This window comes from Mycotypha africana, assembly GCF_025528875.1.
Source record: "Mycotypha africana strain NRRL 2978 chromosome Unknown BDF20scaffold_4, whole genome shotgun sequence".
In the NCBI taxonomy this organism is placed as follows: domain Eukaryota; kingdom Fungi; phylum Mucoromycota; class Mucoromycetes; order Mucorales; family Mycotyphaceae; genus Mycotypha; species Mycotypha africana.
In genome coordinates, this window is record NW_026515728.1 from 1,601,473 (window position 1) to 1,618,694 (window position 17,222).

Genomic DNA, 17,222 nt, shown 5'->3' on the forward strand with positions numbered 1-17,222 from the left:
CTAAGCCCGTTAACAGGTTACTTTACGATGTAAGAATAGCAAAGCTATCATAAAGCTTTTGATAAAAGATTGTTTGTAAAATACAGTTTAACTAGTCAAAGAAACACCAGTTTTATTAAGTGTAGAATAAGATTAAAAGAAATAACAATTTGAGGCAGAGAAAAATTTAAAAAGCAAACAACAGGATATCGAATGCCTGCTGTTGATGAGATGTAAAGCAATAGGGATATTACTGTTTCAAGGGGATTTTACCTTCCAAACCCAAAAAGATTTGATATAGAATTTGAATCTCACTATCCAGAGGACCAGGTATACAATATCTCAAGCAATCATTACCACCAATGTGACCATCTGGTCTGAGATCTTCCAAAGCTGCTAGATCTACAAATAAACCACCGGCTGCTTCGACGATAGCACGAGCAATTTGATTTCGACGTTTGAGCTCACTCCAACCAAAAGGTAATCGTTTCAGTTCTTTATCAGAGAGAGGTTTTTTGAGGGGACCTGTAGCATCGTCGCAATAAGGATGGCCAATACTGGTTGAACGGTAAATGACAAGTGTTTTAGGGTATTGTTTACGAATGGTTTGAATGGCATCAACAAGGCCATCAATAAAGGCTTCATCACTCTCGTGCACAAGGCCACGGCTGAGAATAACAATAGGGTAAGTTCTTAGAATAGTGGTTTGAGTAAAAGGCCATTCAATAACGTCGGCTTTTGGATGACCATGATTTTGATACATCTTTTGGCGAACGGATAAAAGATCGTTACGTAAGTAACGCATATTGACTTTGGGCTCTGCTTCACAAAGTGTGTGATCTATAGTTGAAAATGTTTACTTGACAGTTAAAATGTCTGCCTTACCCAAAGCTGTTTCTCAATTCAGTTCGGTTTTTTAAAGACAACTACTTTACCTTTACAATTCAATTCACCGAAACAAACTGTGGGACCATTACGCATACTATCCAAAAGCACCTCATGCATTTGATAATGTACCAAATCACCTACCAGCAATATATGTCTTCCGCGCAAAACATCACATAATCGTTCGCGTTGAAATGGCATTTGAACATCACACTTGGATTTCCACACCCACTTGACAGCATCACGATATTCTCCTTCTTGACCGCCTTCTTTTCTGAATCTCTTATCGCATTTGCCGTAAATAGCATCTTGGAAGTGAGGCATAATAAAGTGGCTATCTGAGCGTACCCATTCACCAGTAGTCCAACAATCGACCAAATCACGAAAAGCTTGTGTTGAATTCTGATCTTTAAAAACGGATCCCAAAATACCTTCAAATTTCATTTTCTTTTTGTTGTTCACTCTAAATACTTCTAAAGCTCTGTCGATCATTTTCTTGGTGAGCTCATCACGTTTCTTTTCGGAAAGCTTAGTGGTAGTATGTTGAGGATTTTGCAAAGCGTCTAAAGCTGGGTGAGGTGTTTTGTACCAAGGAAAATCGAAACGTAGTTCTTGATAATTGCTGTCTAGAGTGACATCGTTGGCTATGATGGGAGGTGGTGTTTTCGTCTGTTGTTGTGTTGGTGATGATGCTTGATTAGATGATAATGTTGTGAACTTTGTAAATAGATGAAGTATTAAGAATAAAATCAAAAAATAGATCAAGAAACGGAGCCAGCCCATCCTTCGCCATCGAGATGATTCCATGAATTGTGGCATTTTATATCAAAGTCTATAGTGTCTGTATCTGAAAGTAACGGCTGGGCTTCCTTCTATCACTTGTATGAAAGCAAATTACTGATGTAGTTGAACAAACACGAATGTATGTATAGACTTTTGTAGTCCGGAATAGAAGATAAAGGAGGAAAGAAAAAAGCGCAGAAAAGCAAGATAGATCACTAGAGCAGAACAGAAACAATATCCAAACAAAAAAAGTTAAAAAGAACCCAACCCTTTCCGTTTTGGGTTAAGTTGGCAGATCTTCTTTTCAGTTGAGTTTCAAAAATCGATTTTGTTGGCACTGTTCCCCTTACCCCATCATTATAGCAGAAACGCTTGCACACAATGGCTAATTAACTAGCAACAAGTAAAGATTGAGTGATACGTCTTCAATAAGGTTTTGAAAGAAAGTAGGCCTTTTTTTTGTTTAAAGTTTTTGTCACTAAATGAAATAATTTGTTTGATCTTATTCTCGTTTGGTAGCATTAAGCCCTTTGTGACAAAGGCTTGTTCCACTAAATGCGCAAGATTGCCAATTAAAGCCTTCAAATTGGTTGTGGAACATTATTGCTTCTTCCAATGTAATTGTTAAGTAAAAGGACAATAGAGGAAGTGGGATCTCACTCGTGCCAAAGCTCACTTACATTATGTCTTTCCACAATGTCAAATTGGAGTCAAGCACAACGTAGTGCTCGAATTGCCCTCTTCCTAGCATAAATACCTGCGTTTAGAACAAAATGTACCTACTGCTGCCACCCTATTATACACTGCCGCTGACTTAGCTGGTTGTATGAAAAGATAATCAGACTAATGTAAGCCTGCGCCTGGCTGTTTAACAGCCATCCAAGAAGCTCGCAATTCCTCTCTCATAGAATTCATAAAAATATACTACCCGTATCTCTTCTATGCCCAACAGATGGCTTCTATTTCCTCACAGGGCATTAACGCAGGTGATGAAAATTGTCACTCAGTGTCAATCATCATTCTGATGTAGCCCTAATTAACGACGTGACCTTATTTATGAGATTTGTAACAGCTAGGAATATCAAAATGAACGAATAAAGAAACGTTGACGATATGAATGCTACAGTTAATAATAGATTGTAAGAAGAAAAAAGTATGCACCTCAATGCCACCGACTAAAGTACATACTGTCGGCGCAATAGCTCCATACTTAAGGCAAATTCCCAATATTATTGCTGTTCAATAGCTTCATTTTTGCTATAGAATTAGATCAAATACAAAAATAGCTTCAGTAATTGAATACTAAATTCATAGGAATACCAAATGGCAGCCTAGAGTATCAACCATCTCTTTATGATAAAGCCTTCCAGACAGATCAAGTATATCTTATCATTAAACGGTTATAAGAGAACATCAGAAAATGCTATTAATAGAGATTTTCCTTCTTTATGTCCTTTACTTACGGAGCATTGACAAGAATGCACTTTGCTCATGTTCAAACCAAATTCCATAATAATCTTATGGTATCATTATTTACGTGCTGTCTGGTTTGAAAAGCGTATATATGTTTCCTGTTCCTCCTCTATTGCTCTCAAATCTCTCACGTCGAAACTTGTCAGCATCTTTCCAAGTAGTTTCTCTTTGATGCACACAGTAAATTATCAGTATTTATTTACACGTGGTTCTTCACCTATAAGTATATCATTGGCTACAACGGTGTCTTCCATTGTAATTCGTCGTCAAGAAAGGCAGTAGGGCCGTTCATAATATACGTAAATTCTCTTCGTTAATAGAATTTAAATAAGTAAAACCAATATAAATGCTCGTTAGAGGGCAATAGATTAATTTGTGCATTACACATGACTCATTTATGCTGTAAAACAAGGAGACGGTAAACTTGCGATATGTATTGTTCGCTCCTCTATGTAGTTTAATGGACAAATACACTAATTGACAAACCATTGGTTTCGCATCATCGGTAGATAGTGAACATTCCATTGTTAAGAGAAACCCATATTCGCATCGAAGCCAATCGAGTTATAAAACAGCCACTACGAATAGCGAAGAAAGAGAGGCAGTGCCGGGCTGCTTACTAGAAACATTCGATAACAGGAAACGGTTATTTGAAGTCGAAAAGTTTACACATTTGACTCGCATTTCGAGCAGAACGGAAGAAAAAAGCTGGTTGCTATCTACAATGCTTAACATTTGCCTTTGTCTTATAAGAAGCCTTTGCGAACTGCTTTGATAACTTTTTATGAAAAGTAATATAGTTGGCTGGCGTAATGAAAATTGAAGTCTACAAGCCTTTCATTATAGGATAAGGATGAGCCAGTATGTCAAAACAAGTATTTTCTTGGCTCATTTTTTTCATTTTCTAAGAAGGACTTGCCACTTTTTACTTGTCTTTTACAACGCATTGCTCAAGAATAACCTGTCTTTTTATTTGAAATTTTTTGTCTTTGTCTAAATTCTTTGTAATGAAGAGAAACGTTCAATGGAAAAAAAAAATGATAGAAAAACAGCGTTAGCAGATATCAGTTTTGATGAGTAATGCATATGTTGCTGAAGTGTACAATTTACTGCTGGACTTTCTAATAGTTATGTGGAATTAGTGTAAAATAGAATGTAGTTTTGAGCAAAATAAACTGTAGTCAAACGGAGTGAATAACTCATTCTGAGAGAATGAATGAAGAGCGCATCTGCAAAGTGTAGCAATGAGTAGAGAAGTCCAGGCAACAGTGTGGAATAAAAGCGTTGTATTCGATGTGTACTTGTCAGTTTTGTTTACATTTGCAACTAAGTAAAAGTAAAGATGAGAAGCTAAGATGTATCTCATAATGGTTGCTGTTGCCTAGCGGCAATCAATACAGGATGTTTGGCAATGCAATGGAAGTAATATCTCCTCTTCTGACTTCACAGTGTAGCGAACACTAGTCTATTGTCGCTTTTATTTTTCCTAGGCCAGGAATAACGATACACAATAAAGGATACTAAACGTATTTGTATAACCATTCTACTTGCTTGTAGACTGTAATGTGCGCCTTGTATTGCCGTTAATAATCAGTGTAGGATAATAATAAGAATCTCTTTGCACAAATTACTCTTTTTTTTGACCAGATAGCCATAGTATAGTATAGTTTCCTTATTCTTATCCTAAAGGAACTATATATTTCTTATATTGTTGACAAAATATAATTATTCTGCATATAAGAATCAGTTATCTCCTCCATTGACATATGAGACATTGTGTTTAAACAGTGAATTTGGTTCCACAAAGCCTTGGGATTGGAAGAAAGCTACACAGAGATAACTGCAGCATTTTTGAAAAATGCTCGTTGTTTCAAAAACTTAATTCTTGTTCCTGTTTCCCCTTTTCTCTTTCAATTTACACTTTGCGCACACACAATGACAGCAGAAGCCAACGTAATTAGCAATTGGTTTCGAACAAAAGATGGCCATGAGCTCTACACAAAAACTTGGAAATCAACGAATCAGCCACCCACTGCAATGTTAATGTAAAAACAAAAAGAGGTTGTTATTGAAAGAGTCGAGAAATTAAGCCTGTTCTTGCACATATACTTAGTTTGGTGCATGGTTTTGGCGAACATGTCGGAAGGTACGATAGAATGTTTACATATTTTGCTCAACAAGGCATCGAATCCACTGGTTTCGATCAACGTGGTTGGGGCGAAACAGCAAAAAAGACCTCTCTTTTCGGCAATAATGGAGGGTACGAAACTGCGTTGAAGGATATTGATGAAACCATCAAAAGCATTAAAAGAGAAGAAATTCCACTTTTCTTAATGGGACACAGTATGGTAAGTGGATGATTTGTTTCTTGTTTAGAATTTATCGTTCTACGCAGTCAGCTTAACCTAAGACTCATCCATATGATAACTTTTAGGGCGGTGGTCTCATTTTAAACTATCTAGCCAGAGGGGACACCTTTGAAGGTGTAAAACTACTTCGAGGAGCTATTGCATCTGCGCCCTTAGTTACATTATCAATGCCAGTACCTGCTATAAAATACTATCCACTTCAATTTCTCGCCAAATTTCTACCTAGTATTACTATAAAAGCAGGTGTGGATCCTGCTGGAATTTCACATGACGAAGAGGAGATACAAAAATATAAAGATGACCCGTTGGTTCACGATTATGCAACTTTAGCCACATGTAAGTAATAGAAATGAAGTTAATTTTTGTGTAGCAAGACATTTAACGTATCATACTCCCCTTTACCATGACAGTGAAAGGATTCCTTGATGCAGGAACGGATCTTTTGAAAAAATCATTACCAAAATCAATTAAAACGCCTATATTATACTCTCATGGTGATGCGGACCCTATCAACTCTTTTAACGGATGCTCAGATGCTTTCGAAATGACTAGCAGTGAAGACAAGGAATTGAAGAACTGGAAAGGATTATACCATGAATGTAATGTATACGGATTCCTTTAACTTTTTACCAAAACAAAGCAGATATTAAACGCTCTGTATGCTTTATGAACATATAGTGCACAATGAGAAAATGCCAGAAAGGCAGCAGGTCACTGATTATTATGTTGAATGGATGAAGAAACGCTGTTAGCCAGAAGTCCCAAGAATAGTTGTTGTCATGCCTCTGGATTAAGAAAATGATGAACTACCCTACTTTACCTGTTACTGAAATTGCATAGCCCAAATACTTGTCTAACGATACCTTTTCCCTATATTTCCTATTCCTCACTTATGCTAATAAAAAGCCTCTAAAGATAGTTTGTTCTCTTGCTATAGCTTTAACCGTTCAATCAAATGGTAGTATAGGGGTAGTAGCATTATATCAAACGGATTTGATGAGGCAATCAACATCCAAAGGGTTAAAAGGCAACACATAATAATTAACATATAAATTTACTAATGCTTGTTGTAAAAAATCACTAGTGTCATTGACTATTGTATATAAAATATGTCCTATAGTATGCGGCAACAATTTTGTAACCTTTTGAATTTCAAATCTCAACAGCCTAGCATGCATTTTTGTCTGTCTTCCTGTATGATTAGGGTGATGCTTTTGGGAATAGCATTTTATCTTCTTTTATAGCAGATTTGAAAAGGTCAAACAACGTTTTTGCGGTAAGGGGACGTGGATTCAGTGCCTGATTTATAGATGTTTTATGCAGCTCACTTGCAAGCAATACATTTTTTGTCAAGAATATGTGTCGTATTCTGAAGAATAGATCAAGTGGTCATCAAGAAAAGTCAATCTCCTATTCAGGAGCAAGAACAAATATTATTGTGCCATTGGAACCGAAGTTTGCTGTTGCTTATTTTGACGGATTTGATTTGACAGGTTGGGCCGTTTATGAGTGTTTGGGAAGTCATGTTGCAACTGTTGGGTTAAGCGTATATCGATGGGCGACCTCGGACTGAAGATGCTTTTTTAACAATTTGCTTTATTATACCCAAGAGAAGTATTTCGGTGGTCTTTTTAAAACCACATTTGCAATTGTCCTAAAGTCACTAGTCTTCACCAAAGTGCAGTACTATAATATAAGCGTCAAAAAGAAAAGAAAACGCCTGTTGTTAAAGTTGAATTAAACGATTCTTCAACTTTGTAACCCAGTTAAGTATTTTTGTGGTTCACAGTTGCCAGCATTTCCATTGAAACAGCCATGACTGAATCGTACTGTACCAACGATGAGAACGAGATTACGATCAAAATTGCAGGTTATGATCCAGAATTTGGCAGCTGGATACTGAAAAGCATGTTTCCTACTCCAAAAGAACTATTACCATTGATCGGTGAGAGAATAGTTTTCACCACACCCAGCAACAGGCCTCTTTTGACCAAGGAAAATGACAACGCCAAAGACGCTGATAGTCTGACGAAGCTTTACTGTAGCGTTGGCCAGGACTTAGACGTTACTGTTATTGAGAATATTTATGACGAAACATTCGTCTTAGACGACGACGAGGTGGAAGCAAACAGCTGCAATCAAGGGAAATACACAGCAGAGCGAGACGAAAAAATAGGAGATAATGCGACTGTCGCTGTACATCAAAGTAGCGGTTCTTTAGATATTGTTGACAGTCTACCATCAGAAGCAAAACTTAATAACAGGCCTGGAAAACAAGATGAGGATACAAATGATAATAGCAATAGCCAGAAAAAGAAAAAAAGAAGATCATCTACCGATTGGGATTCATTGACCACTCCTCTAAACCCTGCTACCACGGTTGGACGACGTAAAAGAAGGGTGCTGCCTGCTGTATTTTCAATGGCTACAAAGAGCCGTCAAATGTCTGTGCAAAGCGCAGAGGGATTATACCAAGGTTTAAACGATGAGCAAAAGAGAATCCATGATTGGATTGTGGCCGAAAAGGAAAATGCATTGATCACTGGCTCTGCAGGAACTGGTAAATCAGTTTTACTGAAGGGTATAGTAGCTTTGACACGAATGTTATATTGATCGTTTTGCATTGAAGTGAAGTGATCAATTTACCTTTTTTACTATGCCTTTTAGCGATTATAAGTACAGTTAGAAGTAAATACGCAGATAATGAAGTTGCAGTTACAGCATCAACAGGCATCGCAGCATTAAATATTGACGGTGTTACAGTGCACAGGTAAACCTGTTTTGTAAGGTTATTGTCGAACTTTTCTCAGCACTTAGCACTCTTGCAGTTTCGCTTCTGTAGGCCTTGCTCAAGAAGATGTTAATTACTACGTCAATAAAATCAAAAAGACAAGCTCTGCAAGAACACGATGGTTGCGAGTCAAGGTTTTAATTATCGATGAAATATCCATGATAAGTGGTAGACTTTTAGATCTGTTGGATCAAATTGCGAGGAAGGTACGACTATCCAATGCTCCGTTTGGTGGTATACAGGTAAGCAGAATGAAAGTATAGAATTTATATTATCTGCATTGATTAACCCAACCAAAATTCTACGCTATTTAGGTTGTCTTCTGTGGAGATTTTTATCAGCTGCCTCCTGTTGCAGATCACACAAAGCCAAACGATGATTTTGCATTTAAAGCTCGATGTTGGAAAGATTTGAACATGAAAGTGATGCTCCTAAAATCGTTCTTTCGTCAAAAGGATTTTAGTAAGTTTTTAGTAAGTTTTGGTAATATACCATTCAACAGCTATGATAATAAAATATGTTTACTATCACATTAGAATTTGTCAGAATATTAGAGGCTATAAGACATGGAGAATTATCAAATGAAATAGCGCAAGAAATACAGACGTTAAGCCGTCCTCCAACAGTCAAAATCGATATCAGCCCTACCGAACTGTAAATATATAAATCGTTTACTGGTACATTTTAGCAATCTTCTGTGCTGATAATTGTAAGCAAAATAGATATCCAAGAAAGAAGGAAGTGGAAGCTGCCAATAACAAAAAACTACAAGAATTACCTGGTGAAGTGCATTTATTTAGGGCGCAAGATACAGGCTCCTATACTGTATTGGATAATTGTATCGCAACTTTTTTATTAACTTTAAAGGAGGGGGCGCAAGTAATGCTTATCAAAAATCTCAGCAAAACATTGGTCAATGGTTCCATTGGAATTGTTATTGGCTTTGAAACGAGTAACACCGGTGAGAACCTCCCAAAGGTTAAGTTCAATAACGGGGAAGAGCGAGTGATTCATAGAGAACTATGGCAATTTAATCAGGGGGGTAAGTTTATATTTTTCCAAATGCACAATTTTCAATAAGAGGATTGACATTGAAATTGTGAGTAGATACAAAACATACCAGGGCACAGATACCGTTGCTCTTATCTTGGGCCATGTCCATACATAAATCGCAAGGACAGACAATTGAATATGTGAAAGTAGATCTAGCCAAAGCATTTGCAAATGGGCAAGTATACGTAGCATTATCCCGTGCAAGATGCATGGAAAACCTTCAGGTTAAAAATTTCAAAATAGATAGCGTTAAAACGAACAAAGCAGTGAAGGACTTTTATGCACAGATTCAAGCGATGAACTTGCAGTGAATAATTTGTTTCAAATAAACGGATCTTGCATATACTGTATCGACTTCCATACTGTACTCTCGACTGACTAAGTCGAATTTTCAAGTAAAATATCATTCTATGTCAGTTTTCATGAAGTTTACTATCCTTCCGTTGTTGCTAAAGGTGCCAAAAAAGGTCGTGTCTCTTTATGGAAAAGAATTTATAATATGTCTTAATCCTTTTGTCTTTGGCGTGAGTCCTTGAAATTATATCCTTCGGCACTCGTGAATGTTCCGTTCTGGTTCACTCGCACAGCGATAATAGTTTACTTCGCTTCCTTTTACGATAATCTTTATCTTTTAGGGTGTGCGTTTTTACTTTTGCCTTTGCATGAATTCCAGCTCCAGCGGTCACGAGACGATTTTCGTTTTCTGTGATGTATTGCCTTTTTGCTCCTTTCCTCAGATAATGGATTGATTGGGAAAACACAGGATCGAAAACCCTGAATGAGTAACACCAATAATAGCATTAATAAAAAACCAGAAGCTTTACATTCAAAAACGGTCAACCCTGCTAATCTACTTGAATTACAAGTTCTAACAAAAATCGTCACCGATCTTCAAAAACGTAAACAGAAGGATGGCATTCGTGGCTCAATACCCTACTTGGCAAAAATCGTGCAGATCGTTGAAAATCAAACATTAGAAAAACCATCATTATCAGCCAGTCAACAAGAAAAAGACAAGTATTATAAGCGGTTAAATGAATTAAGAAAAGTACAAGCAGACGCTTATGCTCAATTAGCCGATGCTTATTTCCGCACTCAAAATTTTATATTATGCGAAAGTAACTTGTCCATCGCCGTCAAACATTGGGAAAAATTACTAGAGCATGACGCAAGCTCGGTCAAATACTGTCAGACACGACTGAAGGATGCTTACGAGCAATTAGCGGAAGCCTACGAACAAATGGGGAAAGAGAATCTAGCGCAACACATGAAGACACGAAAAGCAAAATTGCTGAAAGAGATTGCCGAACAATCTTAAATTCATATTATACCAAAAGTTTTGATGAGCATATCAGTAACAGTTAAAGCATATCAACATACTATCATCCCATTGTATTCAATAAATATATTCGAACCTTATTTTACAGTATATCGAGAACAGTATTACTTCTAAGTTCTGACGGTTTTTATAAGATGAAATGCATTATGTGATTACAGAAGATAAGTAGTATGAAATATAATAAATTGTTATTTTTTTTTTTTTTTAATCTAGCTTGTTTTCTTTAGATTTCCTCTTCCTCTTCTTCTTCCTCTACAATAATTTTTGAAGTCATGGGTGTACTCCTCGATTCTTGCATACCATAAACGCTGAGCCTTGATCTAGGCGTAAATTCAAACCGTGAGGATCGAGGGCTGAAGAGAGAAGTAGTAGGTGAGGACAACGAGCTAGAAGGAGCACCAGGTAACATTGCTTTTTCCTATATGATTTTTAAAGAAGACATTGTTTAGGGAAGTGCTCGTTCTTTCTCATATTATTGAAAGAATGAAACTTACAGAAAGTGTAAGTGGTTTGATAAGTTTTCTGTTACTGGTGCTCGTTTTCTTCATTTCAAGCACTTCTGTTAATCGAGAATGATTATTAGAAGTTTGCTTCTTCTCTTCTCCTTTTGGAAGAACAATGCTTTCAAGTTCACTTTCAACATCGTTATCTGTGTTCTTTACAAACGGCTCAGCAGCTGTTGTAGAGTTCATCGGAAGGCTGTTGGGTACAGATGTGGTATTATCAGTCATAGTAGTAGTTGTTGTAATTATAGATGTGAAAGGTTCTTCTTTCAAACGTTGTTCTTCCTGTGACAGCATCGAAACAGACTCGTTTATCTGTAATGGCGCCGCGTTACTTTCATTGCCAAAAGTGAATGACGTTGATGAGTCTAGTGTGCAATCAAATTGCTCTGACTGCTGCGTGTGTACAGGTAGCGAATTTCTGTCATTAGCGGCCTCTTCAACATCATCATCGATAGAATCACTGCTAGTACTGTCACTGTTACTACTATAGCTACTAACGCTATCATAAATCGGATCCCTTCGTTCACAGAAATTGTTTGCATCATGGCACAAAATACTGGAGGACGGATAGCGTTTTGCTGTCAGCATATCAATCTCTTGAAGCTCAGCAGTATCTGTCAAAATTGAAAAATTGGCGTCTTTTGTAGATGGTGACATGAATGCTGTAGTAGGTCGAGGCATTAGCAACATATTATCAACAGACGCGATATCTGAAATATATTGCTGATATGTTATATTATTGCTATAATTAGTAGTAATTCTTCCTGTGGCAGAGGAAGTCCTCTTGCTGCTATTTGAAGCGGTCGATAGCCGTCGACTAAAACGCTTGCTTGTAGTTGGTGCAGATACACCCACACTAATAAACGCCATTTTATCTATTTCACCTGTGGGTGGTGTGGATAATTGTAAAGCACGTCTTCTATATTTTTGTTGTTGTTGAGATGATAGTGAGCCACCATTTCTATAAATAGGCGAAGATATAATCCTGGAAGCATCGTTGCTTTGCACAGTGGTGTCGAAGTTACGATAACTGGAGGGTGAAGCAATAGGTGAGGAAACAGTAGAGCAATTGGTAGAGGAGCAATGTCGTTGCTGCTGTTGACCAACTGTGTTAGTATTATAAGCTAGAGTCGGAGAACCAAACCATGATTTGACAGATGAAAGCCATGATGGTTTTCCGTAGGTCGTAGATGATGGAGAATGAAGGGAGTGTTTTGGAAGAACAGGAGATCCAAAACCAACCGTTTCTATTTTTTGCTGACTTGCTGAGGTAGGTGGCCGAGGGTAGGACTTTAAGTATGATGTTGCTGTCTCTCGCGGCTTTTTGAGCGAACCATCATCGTTGCAATTCACAACCCCTATCTCGTTGTCTTCAATACTACTTGTCTGAATACCGCGGTCAATTCCGGTTTTGTTGGTTGGCGTGGTAGTAGTAAAATCAAACGGCCTGAAACAGGGATGTGTTGCCGAGGATTGTTTTTTTGCTGCTTCGCCAAAAGAGGCCAGAGAGAGCAACATATTTTGATTTCGAGACTGAATGGCGGAGACAAATGCATCAGGAACAGACTGTGATCCTTGTCCAGAGGTGATAGATGGATTTTTTGACATATTTTCTAGTAGAATGTGCCATAAGGTGCTTGAAGTATCGCACTGTCCAGATTGCATCTTAATAAGGGCATCTTTATCAAAACCTGCTGCTGTCAAAGCAGCAAATAAGCGTTGCTCTACAGGAGTCATAGCAGGCAGCTCATGCTGATGCGAAGTAATGGTATCGTAATGAAGATATTTAGACGTTTTGTGAAATGAGGATGGTAGAGAAGTTCTATAAGGAGGTTGTTGTGAATGGTGGTTATGCAAAATTGTATAGGAATATAGGGTTGATTGTTGATGAGGGGATGATAGACTTGTAGGTGCTGAGAATCGTGGAGATTTTTGTTGCTGTTGTTGCTGCTGTTGTAGTGATTGGGAGGGCCTTAACGTTATGCCTAAGCTAGATCGTACATGTGGCGAAAATTTGATTATCGTATCAGGTAGTGCAGAGTCATTTGCTATAGGCTTATTGATAGGGTCAGAAGTGGGCGTGTCTAGACTGCGGTTTTTTTCTGTAAGAATGGTATTCATCTCAGCTGCAACTACGAGATCGGCAGTGGTCGTTGAAGTTGATGGAGTTACGCATGTTTCCTCTTCTTCAAGTGATGACTCGTCACTGTGAGCTTCTGTTTCCTCCTGTGGTTCTTCGTCATCATCTACTATTGTTGACGCCGTTGTCCAAGGATGATTTAAAATGGCATCTATTGTCAGTCTATTTGATGGCACGAGTTGGAGCATATTCGTTATAAGGTCGCTCAAGTCTGCGGAGAAATAGAAGGGTATCACATAATCCACTGCCACGATCTTTCGTTGAGTGACTACGTCAGAATCATCGTCAAAAGGATATTCTCCAGCAAGCAGTGTGTATAAGATAACTCCTAGTGACCAAACATCACACTCTATAATCAAATTACGATTATTAACGCTGGTGGTTGACCGATTTAATAGTTTCTCAAATCATGGCATTACCTGGCCCTCTATATTTTTTGCATAATATCACCTCTATTATTTTTGGTTAGAAACATTTAATTTTCAACCAAGCTTCAGCAGAATCATTCGAAAATTGTTGGCTTCTTACCAGGAGCTGAATAACTAAGACTACCACAAAATGTTTCTAAAAATTGGTTTTTCTGCGCAAAACGTGCAAAACCAAAATCGCATATCTTGGCATTATCATTTGAATCCAATAAGATATTCTCTAGTTTAAGATCTCTGTAAAAAAAAGTAAAGTTCAGAAATGGGAATTAATGAATATATTAGGAGTCATATTAGCAGGGAGACTCGTGAAGAGGGCTTTTAATTCCTACCTATGCACTATGCCACGCGTATGACAATATTTGATGGCATCTGCCAACTGTTGACACCATCTGCGCACTTTGGGTTCGGAGCAGCGGCCGGTAGGTTCTTTCGTCAGAGCATCTAACAAATCTCCATTAGAACAATACTCTGATATGATATGTATAGCCGATTCTGTTGTAATCATTTCGTATAACATAACAATATTAGGATGCTTTAATTGTCGATGGTGATGAATCTCTCTAGCCATCATAGCCGCATGCTGTTTACTGATTTTCTTGATTGCAACTACTTTTCCTGTTAATTTATGGAAGCCCTTTTTAACCTTCCCGTAGGTTCCCTGATCATACAATAAAAATTAAGGATCGTTTGTAAGAGACATTTAGCTATAAACTTACCCAAGTCCAAAAAAAAAAGAACCGTTACCTGGCCAATAGTTTCTCCTATTGTATAGCAACCAACGGACGTTATTTCATGCGACGATAGCTCCTTAAGTAATTCGGTATAATCTATTGCTAGCTAAAGAAGCATGAGAAAATTCAATTTAGCATTGGCTTTCCATTTTGATACACCTGTATTTTTTTGATCTACTTCTAAGACGGATATTTTACTTTAGCTTGTTGATTGTGTGTAACAGAATTTCTGGGCGAGCTCAACATTCAAGTAAACGGTTTTATATAGAAGATATAAGGATAGTAAAATAGAGGAGTTATTTGTATATGTAGGATATGAAATACAGATATATCTGAAAAAGGAATGGAAGAGGTCTACAGATCAACGAGAGGTATTATTGATCGTTATTAACAGATTAAAGAAAAATCTAATATGCAATATGAAGTATGAGATTTAAGATGGCTGTTGGTTGGTATAAAGACTGTAAAGATGTTAAAAGTTGTTGTATCCAGATCTAAAGTCGTAGCATGAAGGAAGGTAAGCTGATCAAGGGAATCTAATCCAACTTTGTTAATGGTTCTAAAATACAAATTGTTAAAAGAAAAGAAAAAGAAATAAAGCAGTAATAGACGTGCTTTTTTTGCCATAAAAAAAGGGGTTAGAAAGTTATGGGGATTTTCGTCGACTAACGGTGATTGTTAAAGAGTCCAATCGAGTAATACCTAAAAATTAAAGTTGTACAAAGACTTTTGCACAACGTATGTCGCTGAAGAACGCCATTACGATTCATATCGGCTCTTGAGTATAATAAATCGTTGTTAGCAGTCTTTTTTTGTTCATGTGTTGCACATTGAGCACCCTTATTTGATTGCAAAGATGTGCTTTGAGAAGGCATTAAAATGATGAAGTTGCTTTAATTGTGAATTAATGCACGCTAAAAATAGCAGTGCTATTACGATTACCATAATGAAGCAGCCTGCGTAAACAATCTATTTCTATTATTCTCAAGCCGTAGTAAGAGAGTCAAAAAATAAAGCTTTTACTGTACCTTCATGTCTGCATATATAACCTTATAAACAGTTTTTTGTAAGTATATAAAATTCATTTTCTCAAATCAGTTATTAGTTATTTGCGGCATTGGATTTATAGGTAAATGAAATGCAAATCCAGCTTTACGCCAGAGAAACAAAATACAACAATGAAGAGCAAAGTATACATGTATTTATATATGTATGCATATAGAGTTAAGCGGAAACAAAAAGAAGACATGCAAGAACGAAGTAAATGACAATATAAGTCCCAATAAACGAACTTTGAGACACAGATTGATCGAAATATACATTACAAGTTTACCTATTAGTAGCCATCGACTATTGTCGTTAAAACAGTGTATCAAAGAAGATAACTGAGAGAACTAAGAGAGAAAAAGCTGCTGGCTCGCAATGAATAATGTAGTGATATATTTTGCAAAAGAGGTTCATTAACTAGTGAGTCTATAGAGTGTATCAATAAGTATAATATTTAACAATAGTACAACGATCTTTGAACGACCATTGGCGAAAGCACTGAAGAGGAAGGAAAAGAAGAAGAAGAAGATATGAAGAGGAGGAGGAGGAGGAAAAGAGCTGAATACTTTTAATTGCAAACCTTTCGACGCGTCCTTGAAATATTCTTCATCATACCATTTAATCTGACTTTTGGTGTTCTACATATCGACAAGACTAAACTTATAAAGAGCAGCATTCGAATTTTGATAAAAGCGAGTGTAATATTTCTCTAATCCCATGCTGCATATAGTACAATCTGGGGAATTAGAAATGATGACAACCTAATTTTTTTTAAAAATTAAGTATATATGTGAGTGGAAGAAGATAGGTACCAATGACCTCAAGAAGCTTATGTTGAGCAAAAACTGGTGTTCTCGTGCATGCATTGAATACCGAGAGGTTAACGACAAAAGATCCTGACTGAATAAATTTTGTGTAAACAGTAGGAATTGTGTTCGAAAGAAGGTTGAAAATTTGCCTCATTTGCAAAGAAGTAATAGCAGAAGTATACAAAATCCAGAAGTTAAAACTCATATCTATTGATATAGAGGATTAACGTTGAGAGTAAAGATATGAAAAATACATTATTATTATACGCTATTGGCATTTTATCTATAGTTTCGAATCGAGCCCTTTAGACTGATTGTTCAAATAGGCTACTTTTCCTTTCTGCAACTGAGCCTATACTTCAGCTGTTTCTGAAGTCACTACCCCTAATTTTCATATAATGTTCTTTTTTAAAGCAGTCAAAGTCGGATAGCGTTCTACAAGACAATTGATTTTGATATATAAGGAATGTTCTAGCTTTTACTTCTTGAAACCAATGGCAGCTCAACGCACAACTACTTTATTGCATTACTTCTCGCACTCATAGAACTCCGGGGGGGGGCGTTCAGTAGGTAAATGCCTTGAAGCATTTCACACACTGAAGTGGAAGTGCTGACGTAATGCCTTCAAAAAAGTCAATGATTTAGATTTTGATGGAGTCTCAGAGTCCTTACATTGATATTTACAATCTTGGAAAGATTGAAAGGGTATGAGGAAGACTCTGCTCCTATTTTTGTTTTATCTGATAATAAATAAATGCATCAATTTGGTATATGTTTAAATGCTAAACTTCAATACCAGACTGATTTGTTTTTTCTGCGAATACTAGCAAGTTACAGCTTGTATAGCTGACAATATAAAAGGAATATATAACACCAGAAAACCTCAATC

At 37.0% G+C, this 17,222-nt stretch overlaps 6 protein-coding genes across 6 annotated transcripts; 4 read left to right on the top strand and 2 right to left on the bottom strand.

The window, feature by feature from the left end:
• Positions 1–229: 229 nt before the first annotated feature.
• BDF20DRAFT_834853 (uncharacterized protein) lies at positions 230–1,683 on the bottom strand (the record flags this gene model as incomplete). Its single annotated transcript, XM_053078774.1, has 2 exons — positions 230–819; positions 915–1,683. The coding sequence occupies 2 exons, from the start codon at positions 1,681–1,683 to the stop codon at positions 230–232; spliced, it is 1,359 nt and encodes a 452-aa protein (XP_052937434.1).
• A 3,313-nt stretch (positions 1,684–4,996) lies between these two features.
• On the top strand, positions 4,997–6,549 carry BDF20DRAFT_865627 (Alpha/Beta hydrolase protein). Its single transcript, XM_053080805.1, has 5 exons — positions 4,997–5,165; positions 5,234–5,468; positions 5,555–5,825; positions 5,900–6,088; positions 6,168–6,549. Exons 1-5 carry the CDS (start codon positions 5,056–5,058, stop codon positions 6,239–6,241), a joined length of 879 nt encoding a protein of 292 aa, XP_052937435.1. The 5' UTR covers positions 4,997–5,055; the 3' UTR covers positions 6,242–6,549.
• Positions 6,550–7,183: 634 nt separating this feature from the next.
• On the top strand, positions 7,184–8,469 carry BDF20DRAFT_457549 (uncharacterized protein). Its single transcript, XM_053075492.1, has 2 exons — positions 7,184–8,070; positions 8,157–8,469. The coding sequence occupies exons 1-2, from the start codon at positions 7,305–7,307 to the stop codon at positions 8,261–8,263; spliced, it is 873 nt and encodes a 290-aa protein (XP_052937436.1). The 5' UTR covers positions 7,184–7,304; the 3' UTR covers positions 8,264–8,469.
• Positions 8,388–8,923, top strand: BDF20DRAFT_457428 (uncharacterized protein). The gene is made up of 3 exons (XM_053075491.1): positions 8,388–8,522; positions 8,595–8,742; positions 8,827–8,923. Exons 1-3 carry the CDS (start codon positions 8,439–8,441, stop codon positions 8,832–8,834), a joined length of 240 nt encoding a protein of 79 aa, XP_052937437.1. The 5' UTR covers positions 8,388–8,438; the 3' UTR covers positions 8,835–8,923.
• Positions 8,924–10,111: 1,188 nt separating this feature from the next.
• BDF20DRAFT_912408 (uncharacterized protein) lies at positions 10,112–10,651 on the top strand (the record flags this gene model as incomplete). Its single annotated transcript, XM_053083951.1, has 1 exon — positions 10,112–10,651. One exon carries the CDS (start codon positions 10,112–10,114, stop codon positions 10,649–10,651), a length of 540 nt encoding a protein of 179 aa, XP_052937438.1.
• A 122-nt stretch (positions 10,652–10,773) lies between these two features.
• Positions 10,774–15,206, bottom strand: BDF20DRAFT_865637 (kinase-like domain-containing protein). Its single transcript, XM_053080806.1, has 8 exons — positions 15,180–15,206; positions 14,676–15,091; positions 14,491–14,583; positions 14,076–14,404; positions 13,847–13,980; positions 13,738–13,770; positions 11,167–13,667; positions 10,774–11,090 (listed from the first exon to the last, which is right to left on the bottom strand). Exons 2-8 carry the CDS (start codon positions 14,721–14,723, stop codon positions 10,896–10,898), a joined length of 3,333 nt encoding a protein of 1,110 aa, XP_052937439.1. The 5' UTR covers positions 14,724–15,091; positions 15,180–15,206; the 3' UTR covers positions 10,774–10,895.
• Between the last annotated feature and the right edge of the window lie 2,016 nt (positions 15,207–17,222).